General features: G+C 46.3%; 1 protein-coding gene across 2 annotated transcripts in view; it reads left to right on the top strand.

The window, feature by feature from the left end:
* Positions 1 to 2,958: 2,958 nt before the first annotated feature.
* WASL (WASP like actin nucleation promoting factor) overlaps positions 2,959 to 14,938 on the top strand; it is a 49,901-nt gene continuing 37,921 nt past the window's right edge. Inside the window, exon 1 of one of the 2 annotated variants that reach the window (XM_069976643.1) lies at positions 2,959 to 3,257. In XM_069976643.1, the coding sequence (XP_069832744.1) occupies positions 3,147 to 3,257 (111 nt within the window). In that variant the 5' untranslated portion in view covers positions 2,959 to 3,146. The remainder of the gene's footprint in view (positions 3,258 to 14,938) is intronic. The other variant, XM_069976649.1, reaches the window with a different exon arrangement.

The raw sequence follows: 14,938 nt of genomic DNA, 5'->3' as shown, positions 1-14,938 counted from the left end.
TTACAAAGTTGTATAACTTTGTAATGTGTGTTATTTTGTGAATAATTGTTTAGCGCCGCACTACCCCTTTAAACCTAAAATGAATTCCTGATGCTCGCAGATCACTTTCCTGATGTCCCCTTTCAGTGAAATGCTAGGGGAAAGGTAAATCAGTTTCTTGCATATGGTGTTCCTGTGTTGATTGATTCTCATTTTAAAATCATCAGTTGTCTCTCTAATATCTCTTTTTCATATGTAGTGGATTACTTTACAGCAGGGATGGGGAACCTTCAGCCCTCAAACTGTTTCAAAACTACAATTCCTATCATGCCTGGACAGCCACACCTGCTGTCAAGGCATGATGGGAATTCTAGTTTTGCAACAGCTGGAGGGTGGAAGGTTCCCCATCCCTGCTTTACAGTTTTACGATCACTATGTACTACAGATATATTGGTACTATCATGAGTTAGTGTATGTTTTTTTTATATTGATATATTATTTAGTTATTGTAAATTAACACTTATATATACGTATGTAAACCACTATAATGACACAAGAGTGTATGCTTGAGAAAGGCTACCATCAGGTAGATCCTCTTTAATGTGACCCAGGGATAGAACGGCGCCGTCACGCGGAAGCCGATGCCTCAGTCCGTTTTTTGAACCACGGCCCGTTTCCCGTGTACGGCGCCATTCTATCCACGGGTCCCGGGCCGGAGCTAAAGCACAGGAGGCGGGCTGGCCCGGCCCCAGTGGGAGGAATCCCCAGCCTCTGTATGATGCAGCTCCATTGATTCCAATGGAGCTGCGTCATAAGAGGGGAGGGAATTCCCTCCCACTGGGGGCGGGCCAGCCTGCCTCCTGTGCTTCAGCTCCGGCCCGGTACCCGTGGATAGAACGGCGTATCCTTGGGTCAGATTAAAGAGTTTAAAACATGTCACAAAAGGATTAAAAAGACACTGACGCGTTTCGGGAAGTCTTCCTTAATCATGGCAGTAAACATATGTAGAATTTACATATGTTTACTGCCATGATTAAGGGAGACTTTCAGAAACTTGTCGGCATGTTTTAAATCCTTTTGTGACATGTTTTAAGACCATTGGAATAAAGCTTTGTGTATTTTATCTCTTTGATGGACTTCTGTTTTTCCTTTAAAGGGGTTATCCAGCGCTACAAAAACATTACTACTACCCCCCCCCCCCTCCCTCCTCTTGTCTCCAGTTCAGGTGTGGTTTGCAATTAAGCTCCATTTACTTCAATGGAACTGAGTTTGAAACCTCACCCAATCTGTAGACAGGAAAGGGGGAAAAGTGGCCATGTTTTTGTAGCGCTGGATAACCCCTTTAAGTGCATCTATCACCTGATGGCTCCAGGTGTAGTAATCCACCTGCTCCGTGCTGGAAACAACATTGAACAACGGAGTATCCATGCCACAGTGGTGAGCTGACAAAGACTTTTTTGTTGTCCTTTACATTATGTTACACTGATATCTGCTGCATCCCTTCACACGTCCGGAAAAACCATCCGGATTTCTGGACCCATAGACTGGGCACCGGGTGTCCGTTCCAGAAAATAGATCCAGAAAAAATAGGACATGAAAAAAATAGAAGCCTATGGGAGCGCCGGAGTCATGATGGGAGTTGTACTTCTGCAGCCTGTGGCCATCCAGGTACTTGTGATGTATGTTGGCATACTAGACCATATTGAGAACCCTTTTTTTTCTCTCATCAGGAAATCCTGAAGGTTTTTCCTGATGGTTTCCTGATGAATTCCTGATGTTAAAAACGTTTTACTGTCAGGAAATCCTGATACTTTCATGATGACATTTGAGGCCTCCTGATTAGAATTTCGTGACAGTAAAAACTGACACAGACGTGTGAATGGGGCCTAACAGATCCCGTACATGTGAATGTACCATTATTAGCACATATATTGTATACTGGGTGTAGCCCATTCTGGTTGCTATAGGAGATACAGTGTGTGTCAGTATTTCTTCTGGTTATTCAGGGGAAGAGATTGAAATATGTCAGAAGAAGAAGCAACAGAATCCAATGAAAAGGCACTGATACATTGCTTCTATACAGTTGTACAGTGTGCTTGACTCAACGTAATGAAACTCTCACTATCCCGGTGTGACAGCTCAGTTAGTGAGATTTATCAGTGCATTTTCCTCCAGTTTTCACGGCCAGTTCAGTACAGTATCACAAAGGTTTAAACGGTTTCGGAGCTCCTAGTAGCATAATGATACATGATGCCGGAAGTTCCGTAACCCATTCCAATGCACACCGTCCATATATCCGTATATCTTCAGCCACCGCTAATCAAAGGTTGTATGCTTGGTTTCGGACAGAGCCAGGCCTGCTTGAGCTGGGCTAATCTCTAATATACATGAGGACGGGTGGGCAGGAGGGATGGATAGTAATCCCGCCCCCAGTGCACTAGACAGCTGGATTAACATATTAATAATACAATACTGGGGGGAGAAGAGTGCTAAGGATGAAGGTAAGAAAACTAACAGCTATGTACCAGACTAGGATATACAGCGAAGACTGGTTCACATCTGTTCATGCATAGATGTGATTATCCATCTATATCATGGTGAGATATTTGCACCCAGTATGAGTGACTATGGAAGTGCTGGAAGCTTTCACGTTATTACTGGACCAGAAACCCCAGTGTGTAGCAGTCACACCAGGCACGCCCCTCAGCAGCGACTGATATAGAACTACATCACAACGGCCACGATCCAGGCGACTACGGAAGCTTCAGGGAGGAAAAAAGTATGTTGAGGATTAAGCTTTGCGTTCCTGTGACGTAGAGTCCTAGCAGATGAATACAGTAGCCGCCCCCGTATCTATTACCGCACAAGGAGCAGCGCTTAGTATACAAGCGCGTGGCCCTATGTTTGCTTTGGGAGGCGCGCATACTACATTCTGACACGAGCACTGACCGTCTGCGCGCGTTCGCATATATCGGGAGCGAGCACGCTCCCAAGGCCCGCCCTCCGCAGCCCCAGCGCCGGCCTGCTCAGCCAGCTAGGGAGGAAGCGGCAGCGGCGGATCCTCCCACAACACGACGACAAGCGCCCGGGACATGGAGCGGCCCTGATTCACCGCCCGGATCACTGGTATAGAGCTGCCGTCCGCAGGGAGGCCCTGACACGCAGCCATGAGCAACAACAACAACCGGCAGACCAAGCGGCTCACCAACAGCGGCTCCATCCTGCTCACTGCGCAGGAGAATGAGACTCTGTACGGCTACCTGGGCAAGAAGTGTGTGGTGAGTGCAGCGGGCCTAGTCCCGGGGCTGCGGGCAGAGACGTTATAACACGGCAGGAATCCGCACTGGACGGAAGGCAGACTTTACATGGGGGAGTGAGGCTACCGGTGACAGCTGTCCTATGTGACTATACTGTGTGTACACCACTGCCCCCCTGTCACTATACTGTGTGTACACTACTGCCCCCCTGTCACTATACTGTGTGTACACTACTGCCCCCCTGTCACTATACTGTGTGTACACCCCTGCCCCCCTGTCACTATACTGTGTGTACACCACTGCCCCCTGTCACTATACTGTGTGTACACCACTGCCCCCCTGTCACTATACTGTGTGTACACTACTGCCCCCCTGTCACTATACTGTGTGTACACTACTGCCCCCCTGTCACTATACTGTGTGTACACTACTGCCCCCCTGTCACTATACTGTGTGTACACCCCTGCCCCCCTGTCACTATACTGTGTGTACACCACTGCCCCCTGTCACTATACTGTGTGTACACCACTGCCCCCCTGTCACTATACTGTGTGTACACCACTGTCCCCCCTGTCACTATACTGTGTGTACACCACTGCCCCCCTGTCACTATACTGTGTGTACACCACTGCCCCCTGTCACTATACTGTGTGTACACTACTGCCCCCCTGTCACTATACTGTGTGTACACTACTGCCCCCCTGTCACTATACTGTGTGTACACCACTGCCCCCCTGTCACTATACTGTGTGTACACCACTGTCCCCCCTGTCACTATACTGTGTGTACACCACTGCCCCCCTGTCACTATACTGTGTGTACACCACTGCCCCCTGTCACTATACTGTGTGTACACTACTGCCCCCCTGTCACTATACTGTGTGTACACTACTGCCCCCGTCACTATGCCCCCTGTCACTATACTGTGTGTACACCACTGCCCCCTGTCACAATACTGTGTGTACACCACTGTCCCCCTGTCACTATACTGTGTGTACACCACTGCCCCCTGTCACTATACTGTGTGTACACTACTGCCCCCCTGTCACTATACTGTGTGTACACTACTGCCCCCGTCACTATGCCCCCTGTCACTATACTGTGTGTACACCACTTCCCCCCTGTCACTATACTGTGTGTACACCACTGCCCCCCTGTCACTATACTGTGTGTACACCACTGCCCCCCCTGTCACTATACTGTGTGTACACCACTGCCCCCTGTCACTATACTGTGTGTACACCACTGCCCCCCTGTCACTATACTGTGTGTACACTACTGCCCCCCTGTCACTATACTGTGTGTACACCACTGCCCCCCTGTCACTATACTGTGTGTACACTACTGCCCCCCGTCACTATACTGTGTGTACACTACTGCCCCCCTGTCACTATACTGTGTGTACACTACTGCCCCCCTGTCACTATACTGTGTGTACACTACTGCCCCCCTGTCACTATACTGTGTGTACACTACTGCCCCCTGTCACTATACTGTGTGTACACTACTGCCCCCCTGTCACTATACTGTGTGTACACTACTGCCCCCTGTCACTATACTGTGTGTACACTACTGCCCCCTGTCACTATACTGTGTGTACACCACTGCCCCCTGTCACTATACTGTGTGTACACCACTGCCCCCTGTCACTATACTGTGTGTACACCACTGCCCCCCTGTCGCTATACTGTGTGTACACCACTGCCCCCCTGTCGCTATACTGTGTGTACACCACTGCCCCCCTGTCGCTATACTGTGTGTACACCACTGCCCCCCTGTCGCTATACTGTGTGTACACCACTGCCCCCCTGTCGCTATACTGTGTGTACACCACTGCCCCCCCTGTCGCTATACTGTGTGTACACCACTGCCCCCCTGTCGCTATACTGTGTGTACACCACTGCCCCCCTGTCGCTATACTGTGTGTACACCACTGCCCCCCTGTCGCTATACTGTGTGTACACCACTGCCCCCCTGTCGCTATACTGTGTGTACACTACTGCCCCACTGTCGCTATACTGTGTGTACACTACTGCCCCACTGTCGCTATACTGTGTGTACACTACTGCCCCCCCTGTCGCTATACTGTGTGTACACCACTGCCCCCTGTCACTATACTGTGTGTACACCACTGCCCCCCTGTCACTATACTGTGTGTAAACTACTGCCCCCCTGTCACTATACTGTGTGTACACCACTGCCCCCTGTCACTATACTGTGTGTACACCACTGCCCCCTGTCACTATACTGTGTGTACACTAATGCCTCCCTGTCACTATACTGTGTGTACACCACTGTCCCCTGTCACTATACTGTGTGTACACTAATGCCTCCCTGTCACTATACTGTGTGTACACCACTGCCCCCCTGTCACTATACTGTGTGTACACCACTGCCCCCTGTCACTATACTGTGTGTACACCACTGCCCCCTGTCACTATACTGTGTGTACATCACTGCCCCCCTGTCACTATACTGTGTGTACACTAATGCCTCCCTGTCACTATACTGTGTGTACACCACTGGCCCCTGTGTACACTACTGCCCTCCTGTCACTATACTGTGTGTACACCACTGCCCCCCTGTCACTATACTGTGTGTACACTACTGCCCCCTGTCACTATACTGTGTGTACACCACTGCCCCCCTGTCACTATACTGTGTGTACACTACTGCCCCCCCTGTCACTATACTGTGTGTACACTACTGCCCCCCCTGTCACTATACTGTGTGTACACTACTGCCCCCCCCCTGTCACTATACTGTGTGTACACTACTGCCCCCCCCTGTCACTATACTGTGTGTACACTACTGCCCCCCCTGTCACTATACTGTGTGTACACCACTGCCCCCTGTAGGGGCCTTCTGTAATAAGTGTGTGTGGGGAGGGGGGTATGTGTAATAGATCACCATATGAAATTGAAGCCCTCCTCCTAACCCCTAAAGCCCATGTATCCCCACCGGCATAGAAATTGGCTGGTTTCTTAGAAGGAAATGGTGTCTCTCCCACAGTCGGCACCTCAGATAAGCAGCTTCTGAGAAGAGGCCGCCCTCCCAGGAGTGAGACTTTCCCGGCACTTCCTGCTTGTAGTCAGGAGTTGCCTGCAGGTGTAGTGACAGGTGTGATACTACTGACAGCGCTCAAAGGGTCAGGCTGACAGATTCCAGTGGATTAAGACCTATGCTTTCCGCTCCTGGCCTTTACAGGAAAGCTCCTTTTATATATTGGGGGATCCAGAATAAATCTATCAGCTGATCATCCTTTCCTAGGTTTAAGGCGTATGGTGAGAGCACCAGCGAGGAAGGCAGACTGCCCACAACTGCACCCAAGCAGCTGTCAGATTGCAGGTAACAGTCAGTAGACAGAACAGAAAGTTGTGATGGTTGTCAGAACTTGGCACCACTGTGTCACCCTCTTAACTCCCTCCTTTCCCACAATGCTGAAACTCATCACACGCTCCCTAGTACGCCAGTAATAGTGGGTCCGCAGTTACGGGCAGCACTACTGATCCATTTATTAAAACCGCTCTGTTCACACACAGGTGATCCGTGACGCAAAAATAATGGGCAGGTCTTAGTACAGACCCATGATTGTGGGATGGGTCACTAGTGTCTATAGGGTGGGCCTGTGCATTGCCTTCTGAGTGTTTGAATAAAGCCTTAAAAGAGAAATCCAGCAATTGCTAAAAGCCTGTGGGGGTGGGGGGGGGGATTGTTTACAAGTAGGCTCTCCGGTGCCCGTGGTGAGCGACTGGACCAGCCGCATGGAAATCCATCAGCCAGGTCATGATATGGGAATCTCTGAGTCCATTGGGGGTCCCTTGGCCGTTCCTGCTGCTCACCGCGGGCACGAGGAGAGGTAAGTTGTTTCTTGTGATCAGTTTCCCCCCTCCCTTGCAGGCTGCTGGCTTATAGAAATCGCTGGACTTCTCCTTTAATATTGTTGCTTACCTTATATGTTGCGTCCTGCTAGAGAAACTCAAACCTGAAATTTCAGGTAAGGTAGACTGAACTGCCAGCTTACATGAATGGATTGCTCAAGATATAAGGATAGAAATGAATGTATGACACCGTATGAGTTGCTATCACTCACTAGTACTAGTTATATAACTGCTTATGACGTGATTCACTGATGTGTATCAAGGTGGGATTGCCGAAATTAGATTCTTTGGATAGTGGGGTTTTAGCATTGCTGTTTGTAGTCCACTTAAGTAGTCACTGTCAACCATTGTGCATGGTTGATGCCAGACCTTATGCGCCATCTCCCTCAGGTGCAGTGGGATCAGCTATGTTTACAGTAAGTTGGGTCACTCCTCCACCTCTAAGGACTTATTCCCATATATTACAAAGGCTACTGATGGTCAATCCTTGCAGTAAAGTGTCTCCCCGCTTGTGTCAGTATCATGCCGGGACCAGGGAAACTGAATCTTTGCGGCACTGTAGTGACAGAGCCTCAGAGATTCAAACAGTTTCCCTGCTCCCGGCATGATACTGACACAAGCGGGGAGACACTTCACTACAAGGATTGACCATCAGTTGCCTTTGGAATATATAGGTGACGTGTAATACCAGTTTGACCAGATCTTGCATGCACTGTCAAGATGTTCTAAGGAGGTTGTCCAAGAGTTTAAAGGGGTTATTCAGCGCTACAAAAACATGGCTTCTTTTCCCCCCTCTCTTGTCTTCCGTTCAGGTGTGATTTGCAATTACGCTCCATTTACTTCAATGGAACTGAGTTTGAAAGCCCACCCAATCTGGAGAAGAGAGGGGGAAAAGTGGCCATGTTTTTGTAGCGCTGGATAACCCCTTTAAGAAGTAAAAGTAAGGGTCCTATTAGACAGAGAGTTTTCCTTTTATTCTGACTATCGATAAATGATTGTAAGTGAGGGCTTTTGTAGACGTCCTGAAATCATACACCATAATACACGTAACAATATTTGTTCATAATAATGGGCGGATGATATGTACATACATCAAAAAATTTGCAAACAATTAACAATGATTTTATGGTCAGCTCAAAAGATGCTCTCAACGACATAATAAGGAATACACATGGAAAGATTATCGCTTAAATTTGAACAATATAACGATTGTTTGCATGATAATCTTCCCGTGTAATAGGGCCCTAACTGCAGGAAATGCTATAAATTGCAGAAACAAACACTTATTAAATCCACAGTAGTCCCAGTGAGCACATTCTTGCAGTCGCTGCTGGTCTATGTGCCTTCTGTGGCCAATGGCTGGCCCCAGCACTGGTGCTAACATATATGTAATAGGTGGCACATTCTTTCAGTGACAGCATGTGTCATGGACTGTGCTAAGGACAATACCCGATTGGACCTGGTTTGCCACCATTCTTATTATAAAAGAACAAAATTTAATTTAACCCCTTAAGGACAGAGCCTGAAATGGCCTTAAGGGCAGAGACAAATTTTATGAATATGACCAGTGTCACTTTATTCATTAATAACTTCGGGATGCTTTTACCTATCCGGCTGATTCTGAGATTGTTTTCTCGTGACATATTGTACTTTACATTTCTGGTAAAATGGAGTCAATACTCATAACAAATCTTTATGAAAAACACCAAAATAGCGTGAAAAATTGTGAAAAAATGCATTTTTCCAACTTTGAAACCTTTCTGCTTATACAGAAAATTGTTATGCCACATAAATTATATATTAAATAGCATTAGCAACATGTCTACTTTATGTTGGCGGCATTTATTAAACTATATTTCATTTTTTTTAGACAATAGGAAGCTTAAAACATTAGCAGCAATTTTCCCAATTTTCTGTAAAATTTCAAAATCAGATATTTTTAGGGACCTGTTCAGGTTCAAAGTGTATTTAAGGGGCCTGTATGTTAGCCCCACAAAGCACCCCATTTCAGAAACTGCACCCCCCAAACTCTGCAAAAGCACATCCAGAAAGTTTTTTAACCCTTTAGGAGAGTCACAGAAATAAAAGCGAAGTGTGTAAGAAATTTTAAAATTTTTATTTTCTGTGCAGAGATTTTATTGTAATCCAATATCTTTCATAATGATAAACCTGTTACCAGAGAAATGCACCCCAATATTGATTGCCCCGTTTCTGCAGTTTATAGAAATACCCCATATGTGGCCCTATTGCGCTATTTGACGCAACCACAAGCCTCAGATATAAGGGAGCGCCTAGTGAATTTCAACGCCTCCGTTATATTTGGTCAGGTTGGCAGAGGCTCTGGGGTGCCAAAACCTAAAAAACACCCCTAAAGTGACACCATTTAGAAAACTGCACCCCTCAAGGAATGTAACAAGGGGTGCGGTGAGCATTTGGACCCCACAGGTGCTTCGCAGATTTTCAGAACAATGTGGTGTAAAAAAGGAAAAATTCTATTTTTTACACTAAAATATTGTTCTAGCCTTCATTTTTACAAGGGGTTAAAAAAAAAAAAACACCAAACATGTAGCGCAGTTTCTCCCGAGTACAGAAATACCCCACATGTGGACATAAAGTGCCAAGCGGGCGCAGCACGAGCCTCCAAAGGGAAGGAGCGCCAATTGGCCTTTGCAAGCTGGATTTTACTGGAATGGATTTCAAGGGTCATGTCGCATTTACAGAGCCCTCGTGCTGCCAAAACACTGGAAACCCCCCACAAGTGACCCCATTCTGGAAACTAAACCCCTCAAGGAATCTAACAAGGGGTTCAGTAAGCATATGGACCCCTCTGGTGACTGGCACAAATGTGGAACAATGTGACGTGAAAGGGAAAAATTTCATTTTTTCACATTCACGGCACAAATGTGGCCGTCATCAAGGGGTCCATATCCTCACTGCACCCCTTGTTAGATTCCTTGAGGGGTGTAGTTTCCAGAATGGGGTCACTTGTGGGGGGTTTCCAGTGTTTTGGCAGCACGAGGGCTCTGTAAATTCGACATGGCGTTCATCATCCATTCTGGCCACATCCAGCCTGCAAAATCCAAATGGCGCTCTTTCCCTTCGGAGGCTTGCCCTGCGCCCACATGGCGCTTTATGTCCACATGTGGGGTATTTACGGACTCAGGGGGAATTGCTTTACACATTTGTGGTTTTTTTTCTCTTTTAACCGCTTGAGAAAATGAAAAATTTAAGGCTAAACCAACATTATAGTGTAAAAAATGTAATATTTCATTTTCACGCCATATTGTTCCACATTTGTGCCCGTCACCAGTGGGGTCCATATGCTCACTACACCCCTTGTTACATTCCCTGAGGGGTGTAGTTTCCATAATGCGGTCACTTGTGGGGGGGTTCAACTGTCTTGGCAACACAGGGGCCTTTTAAATGCAACATGGCCCCTCGAAATCCATTCCAGCCAAATCCAGCCTCAAAAAGCCAAATGGCGCTCCTTCCCTTTGGAGGCTTACCCTGCAACCGCATGGCGCTTTATGTCCACATGTGGGGTATTTCCGTACTCAGGGGAAATTGCTCTACACATTTAGTGTTTTTTTTTTATCTTTTAACCCCTTGTGAAAATGAAAAAAATCAAGACAAGATCAAGGATTTAGTGTAAAAATTAAAAATTTTTTACACTAAATGTTGGTCTAGCCTTGATTTTTTTCCTTTTCCACAAGGGGTTAAAAAAGAAAGTGAACACAAAACGTGTAGGGTAATTTCCCTGAGTACGTAAATACCCCACATGTGGATATAATGTGCCATATGCCCAGAGGGCAAGTCACCAAAGGGACAGAGCGCGATTTAGAGGCTGGAATGGAGGATGGAGGCCATGTCGCAATTAAAAAGCTCCTGTGCTGCCGGGACAGTAGAAACCCCCCACAAGTGACCCCATTATGGAAACTACACCCCATAAGGAATCCAACAAGGGGTACAGTGAGCATATGGACCCCACTGGTGACGGGCACATAAGTGGAACATGTGCCATGAAAATAAAAAATAAAATTTTTCCATTTTCACGGCCCAAATGTGGCCGTCACCAGGGGGCCATATCCCCACTGCCCCCCTCGTTAGATTCCTTATGGGGTTTAGGGGCGATGCTGATCAGCACTCAGCGGCATTAGGGCGCAAAAAAAGAAAAAAAATAATCATCTTTTTAACCCAAAGCAACTGATCAGTGAATGATATTCACTGATCAGCCGCTAGGGGGCAATAGAGCGACGCTGCCGGAGATTGCCGAGACCCGCCGAACCCGAGGACCCGAACGTTTCCGAAGATTTCCGACGCTGGACGACCGAACCCGGAAGTGAAGCGAGGAAGACGCGCGGACCGCAGATCTTCGCTCCGGACGCCCAGATCAGGTGAATATGGTACACCTGCACCACACACACCTGTTCTGCACCCCTCAGCTACCTAGCTGAGGGGTGCAGAATCCGACAAAACTGTTTTTTTACGCTTTGATCGCCATGATGGTCCGGCCATCGTGGGGGTGGCATCGACGCCATCTTTCCCCAGTACACTAATGGCGATTGGTGATATCTCGGACAGCACCAATCGCCATTGCTTTCCGGGTCACCGATGACCCGGAAAGCTGCTTTTAGCTGCTATATGCTGATCTGTATTGATCAGCATATAGCAGCGATCGTCGGCACGGGAGGGGTTAATCACCCCCCCGTGCCGACGGGCAGAGATGGCCTGCTATACATTATAGCAGGCCATCTTCCCCGACCGTTGTGTGTAAACACACAGCGATCGGGGAAACATCGGGCGTAAGTATACACCCATTTGCGTTAAAGCCCACCCTGCGGGGGCGTATACTTACGCCTGATGTCGTTAAGGGGTTAAAAGGAATTGTAGACAGCGGTTTTAGACCGGAATACTTTTACAACGTACGGGGTGTGACAACAGTCTCAGGAAACCCTTTTATTTCAGAAACAAAAGTCAAATGACATATCTGAATATCCCAGCAAGTAATAGGTAAGGGGGGGGCTAGATTTTAGCGTATTACCAGACCATGGCTGCCATCTTGAAAACTGCCATACTGAATCAAGGGCAATGGTAAGGTGATCATAGCATATCAAAGACGACCAAAATTGTCTCAGAAATCGATTGCCACAAAAGGTTCTCTTGTTTAAAAGGTGTCAACACAGAGGGGTATTCGTCAAAGTATTTGTAAATGTTTGTGTCTATATTATGGCCGTTTTTCCATGCACCAAATTTATCAAAATGGGGCACAGACCATCATTTTGTTGCAATAGTGGAGATGTCGTTTCACACAGTTGACACATGGAGTGGCTTTGCGGCTTTTTTTTTTTTTTTTTTTTTTTAAAATCAGCTTTTCTAATGGCAAATATAAGCAGGGTAAACTTGATAATCAAGTTATTACGCCAAAATTTGTGACCTTCATCAAGACATACATAAAATGACAAATTCTCCCCAGAGTTGCGACAACAACCACAAAGAACATTCCTTGTGATGCACAGCTATCTCACGTCTTTAGTGTGTTGTCCATGGTGCTGAACACAGAGCTGAAGGCATTGGATCCAATTTTTATGAACCCGCTTGAGAATCTTCCTATGGTGATAACGTTAGAACCACAAAAGATATTGTAAATCAGATTATTGCAATCGATTTCTAAGACAATTCTGGTCTTTTATATGCTTCACATTCTTTTTGGAAAAACTTGCCCTTGATATGCCTCCTCACCCATTACTTACTGGGGTATTCATTTTCCTTTCTGAAATAAAAGTTTCCTGAGACGTTTGTCTCGCTCTGTACTTGTGCCAGAAAGCTCATACATTGATAAATTTGCTAGTATTTTTTTTTTTTTTTTATATATATATTGGGCATTTAGTACACAATACATATTTAAAGGGGTTATCCAGCATTAGAAAAACATGGCCACTTTCTTCCAGAGAGGGCACAATTGTGTCTAGATTGGGTGGGGTCTTGCAACTCTATTGAAGTGAATTGAGGTTAAAGGTGTATTCTAAGATGAAATAACGTGTCCCCCAGTATAGGGGACAAGAGATGTCTGTGTAAAGGTCCAAGGGAGGTGTTTACATCTTGCTTTACAATATAGGTATATCTTCGGATACCATCAAACGCATACCATGGAATTCACCTAGCGTAGCCATAGGGTTCAGTAGACCAGACAGTTTACCTTTGGCTACCTTTGCTCTGTTTTCTGTCAGTATAGATTTTGTTTGCAGGATTCAGAAACATAGGGGGAGATTTATCAAACTGGTGTAAAGTAGAATTGGCTCAGTTGCCCCTAGCAACCAATCAGATTCCACTTTCCATTCCTCACAGGCTCTTTAAAAAATGAGTGTAATCTGATTAGTTGCTAGGGGCAAGTGAGCCAATTCTACTTTACGCCAGTTTGATAAATCTCCTCCATAGTCTACCACATTTTTATGTTCCGCAAATAAAAGCTTTATTAGTGTAAAACAGACAATATGTAGTCACAGGTAGGCTGTGTCTGCTCTGTTGATCCCTATGACTGCACAGCAGTGTATGTCTATGTGGTGTATGCTGATGCATGGCCCAAGGATACAAGGTTGTTTTTCTTATTTGTACTTTTAACATGCCCTTATACATTTCAGTGAATGATTTCCTAACTCATAAGTGCTGGATACCCTTTTATATCTAGAGTGTATGTTTAAATACCTTTTTGACAGTGTTCTGACATATACCCGTGTTGTAAAACTAGAACGCAATATGATCAGTCTGTAACTGCAGTGTGAGCATGATCACGTATGGGGCATTCACAGTGCTATAACGTATGAAATCTGCTTTCTTTTGTACACTGCTACACCCAATGAATGACTCTGCATGCTTTCTAGAACACATTAAGTAGCAGTTGTAGATATAGTGTCTACATGCTATACCCATGGCTGCACTCTGCTTCCTGCTCTGAAGGTCTGCACACTGGGGTGAACCATAAAGAATGAGTGATTTACGGTACATGCTCATTCTGTCTGAAAAGCCTGCAGTACATGCAATTTTTCATGCAGCTGTAGATCTGTAATTATATAGATTACAGATCTACAGCTGCATGAAAAATTGCATGTACTGCAGGCTTTATATATATATCTATCTATCTATCTATCTATCTATCTATCTATCTATCTATCTATCACAGACTAATTACTTAGCCTTAGGCTACTATTACACAGAACAATAATCGGCCCGATTCGGCCGATTATCGCTCCGTGTAATAAATACAACGGTCATCGGCTGATCATTGATATAGGTTAGAACCTATAATTGTTGGGCGCCAACTGCGGACCACTACGTGTAATAGCGGTGCGCGGCTGGGGACTAACGATATAAATTACCTATCCACGCTCCATGGCTTCTCCTGCGGTCCGCTTCAGAGCGGCCTGTCAGGATAGGTAAAGTATATAGTTTAAGCAAGGGCTGCAAGGACATCGGTAACAATGCCCTTGCAGCCATTGTTAAACGATTATCGGGCCGTGTAATAGGCCCAGTAAACGTGCGCCGATCTAGCAGGTCGGCGCTCATTTATAGTTGTTATCGGGCCCCCATCGGCCCGTGTAATACCACCCAGGCAGGGGATGCGGGAATATTATAAAGAAAGTATTTTTACCCATTCCTGTTCCTCCGAAACGCCGCTCCTGCTATGTCACATACCCAGCTCTGGCTGCTGCAGCGCCACAGCCCTGCTGATGGTTTGTCCGTTCAGATACTCTGACTGCAGCAATGTCCCACTTTAGTCACTGATTTGCTGACCGGGCAGTCCATCAATGGGGTACGTGACATAGC

Source organism: Dendropsophus ebraccatus, chromosome 1 (assembly GCF_027789765.1).
Source record: "Dendropsophus ebraccatus isolate aDenEbr1 chromosome 1, aDenEbr1.pat, whole genome shotgun sequence".
Lineage (NCBI taxonomy): Eukaryota > Metazoa > Chordata > Amphibia > Anura > Hylidae > Dendropsophus > Dendropsophus ebraccatus.
Note: the sequence above shows the minus strand (reverse complement) of the source record. Positions and strands in the feature narration are given on the sequence as shown.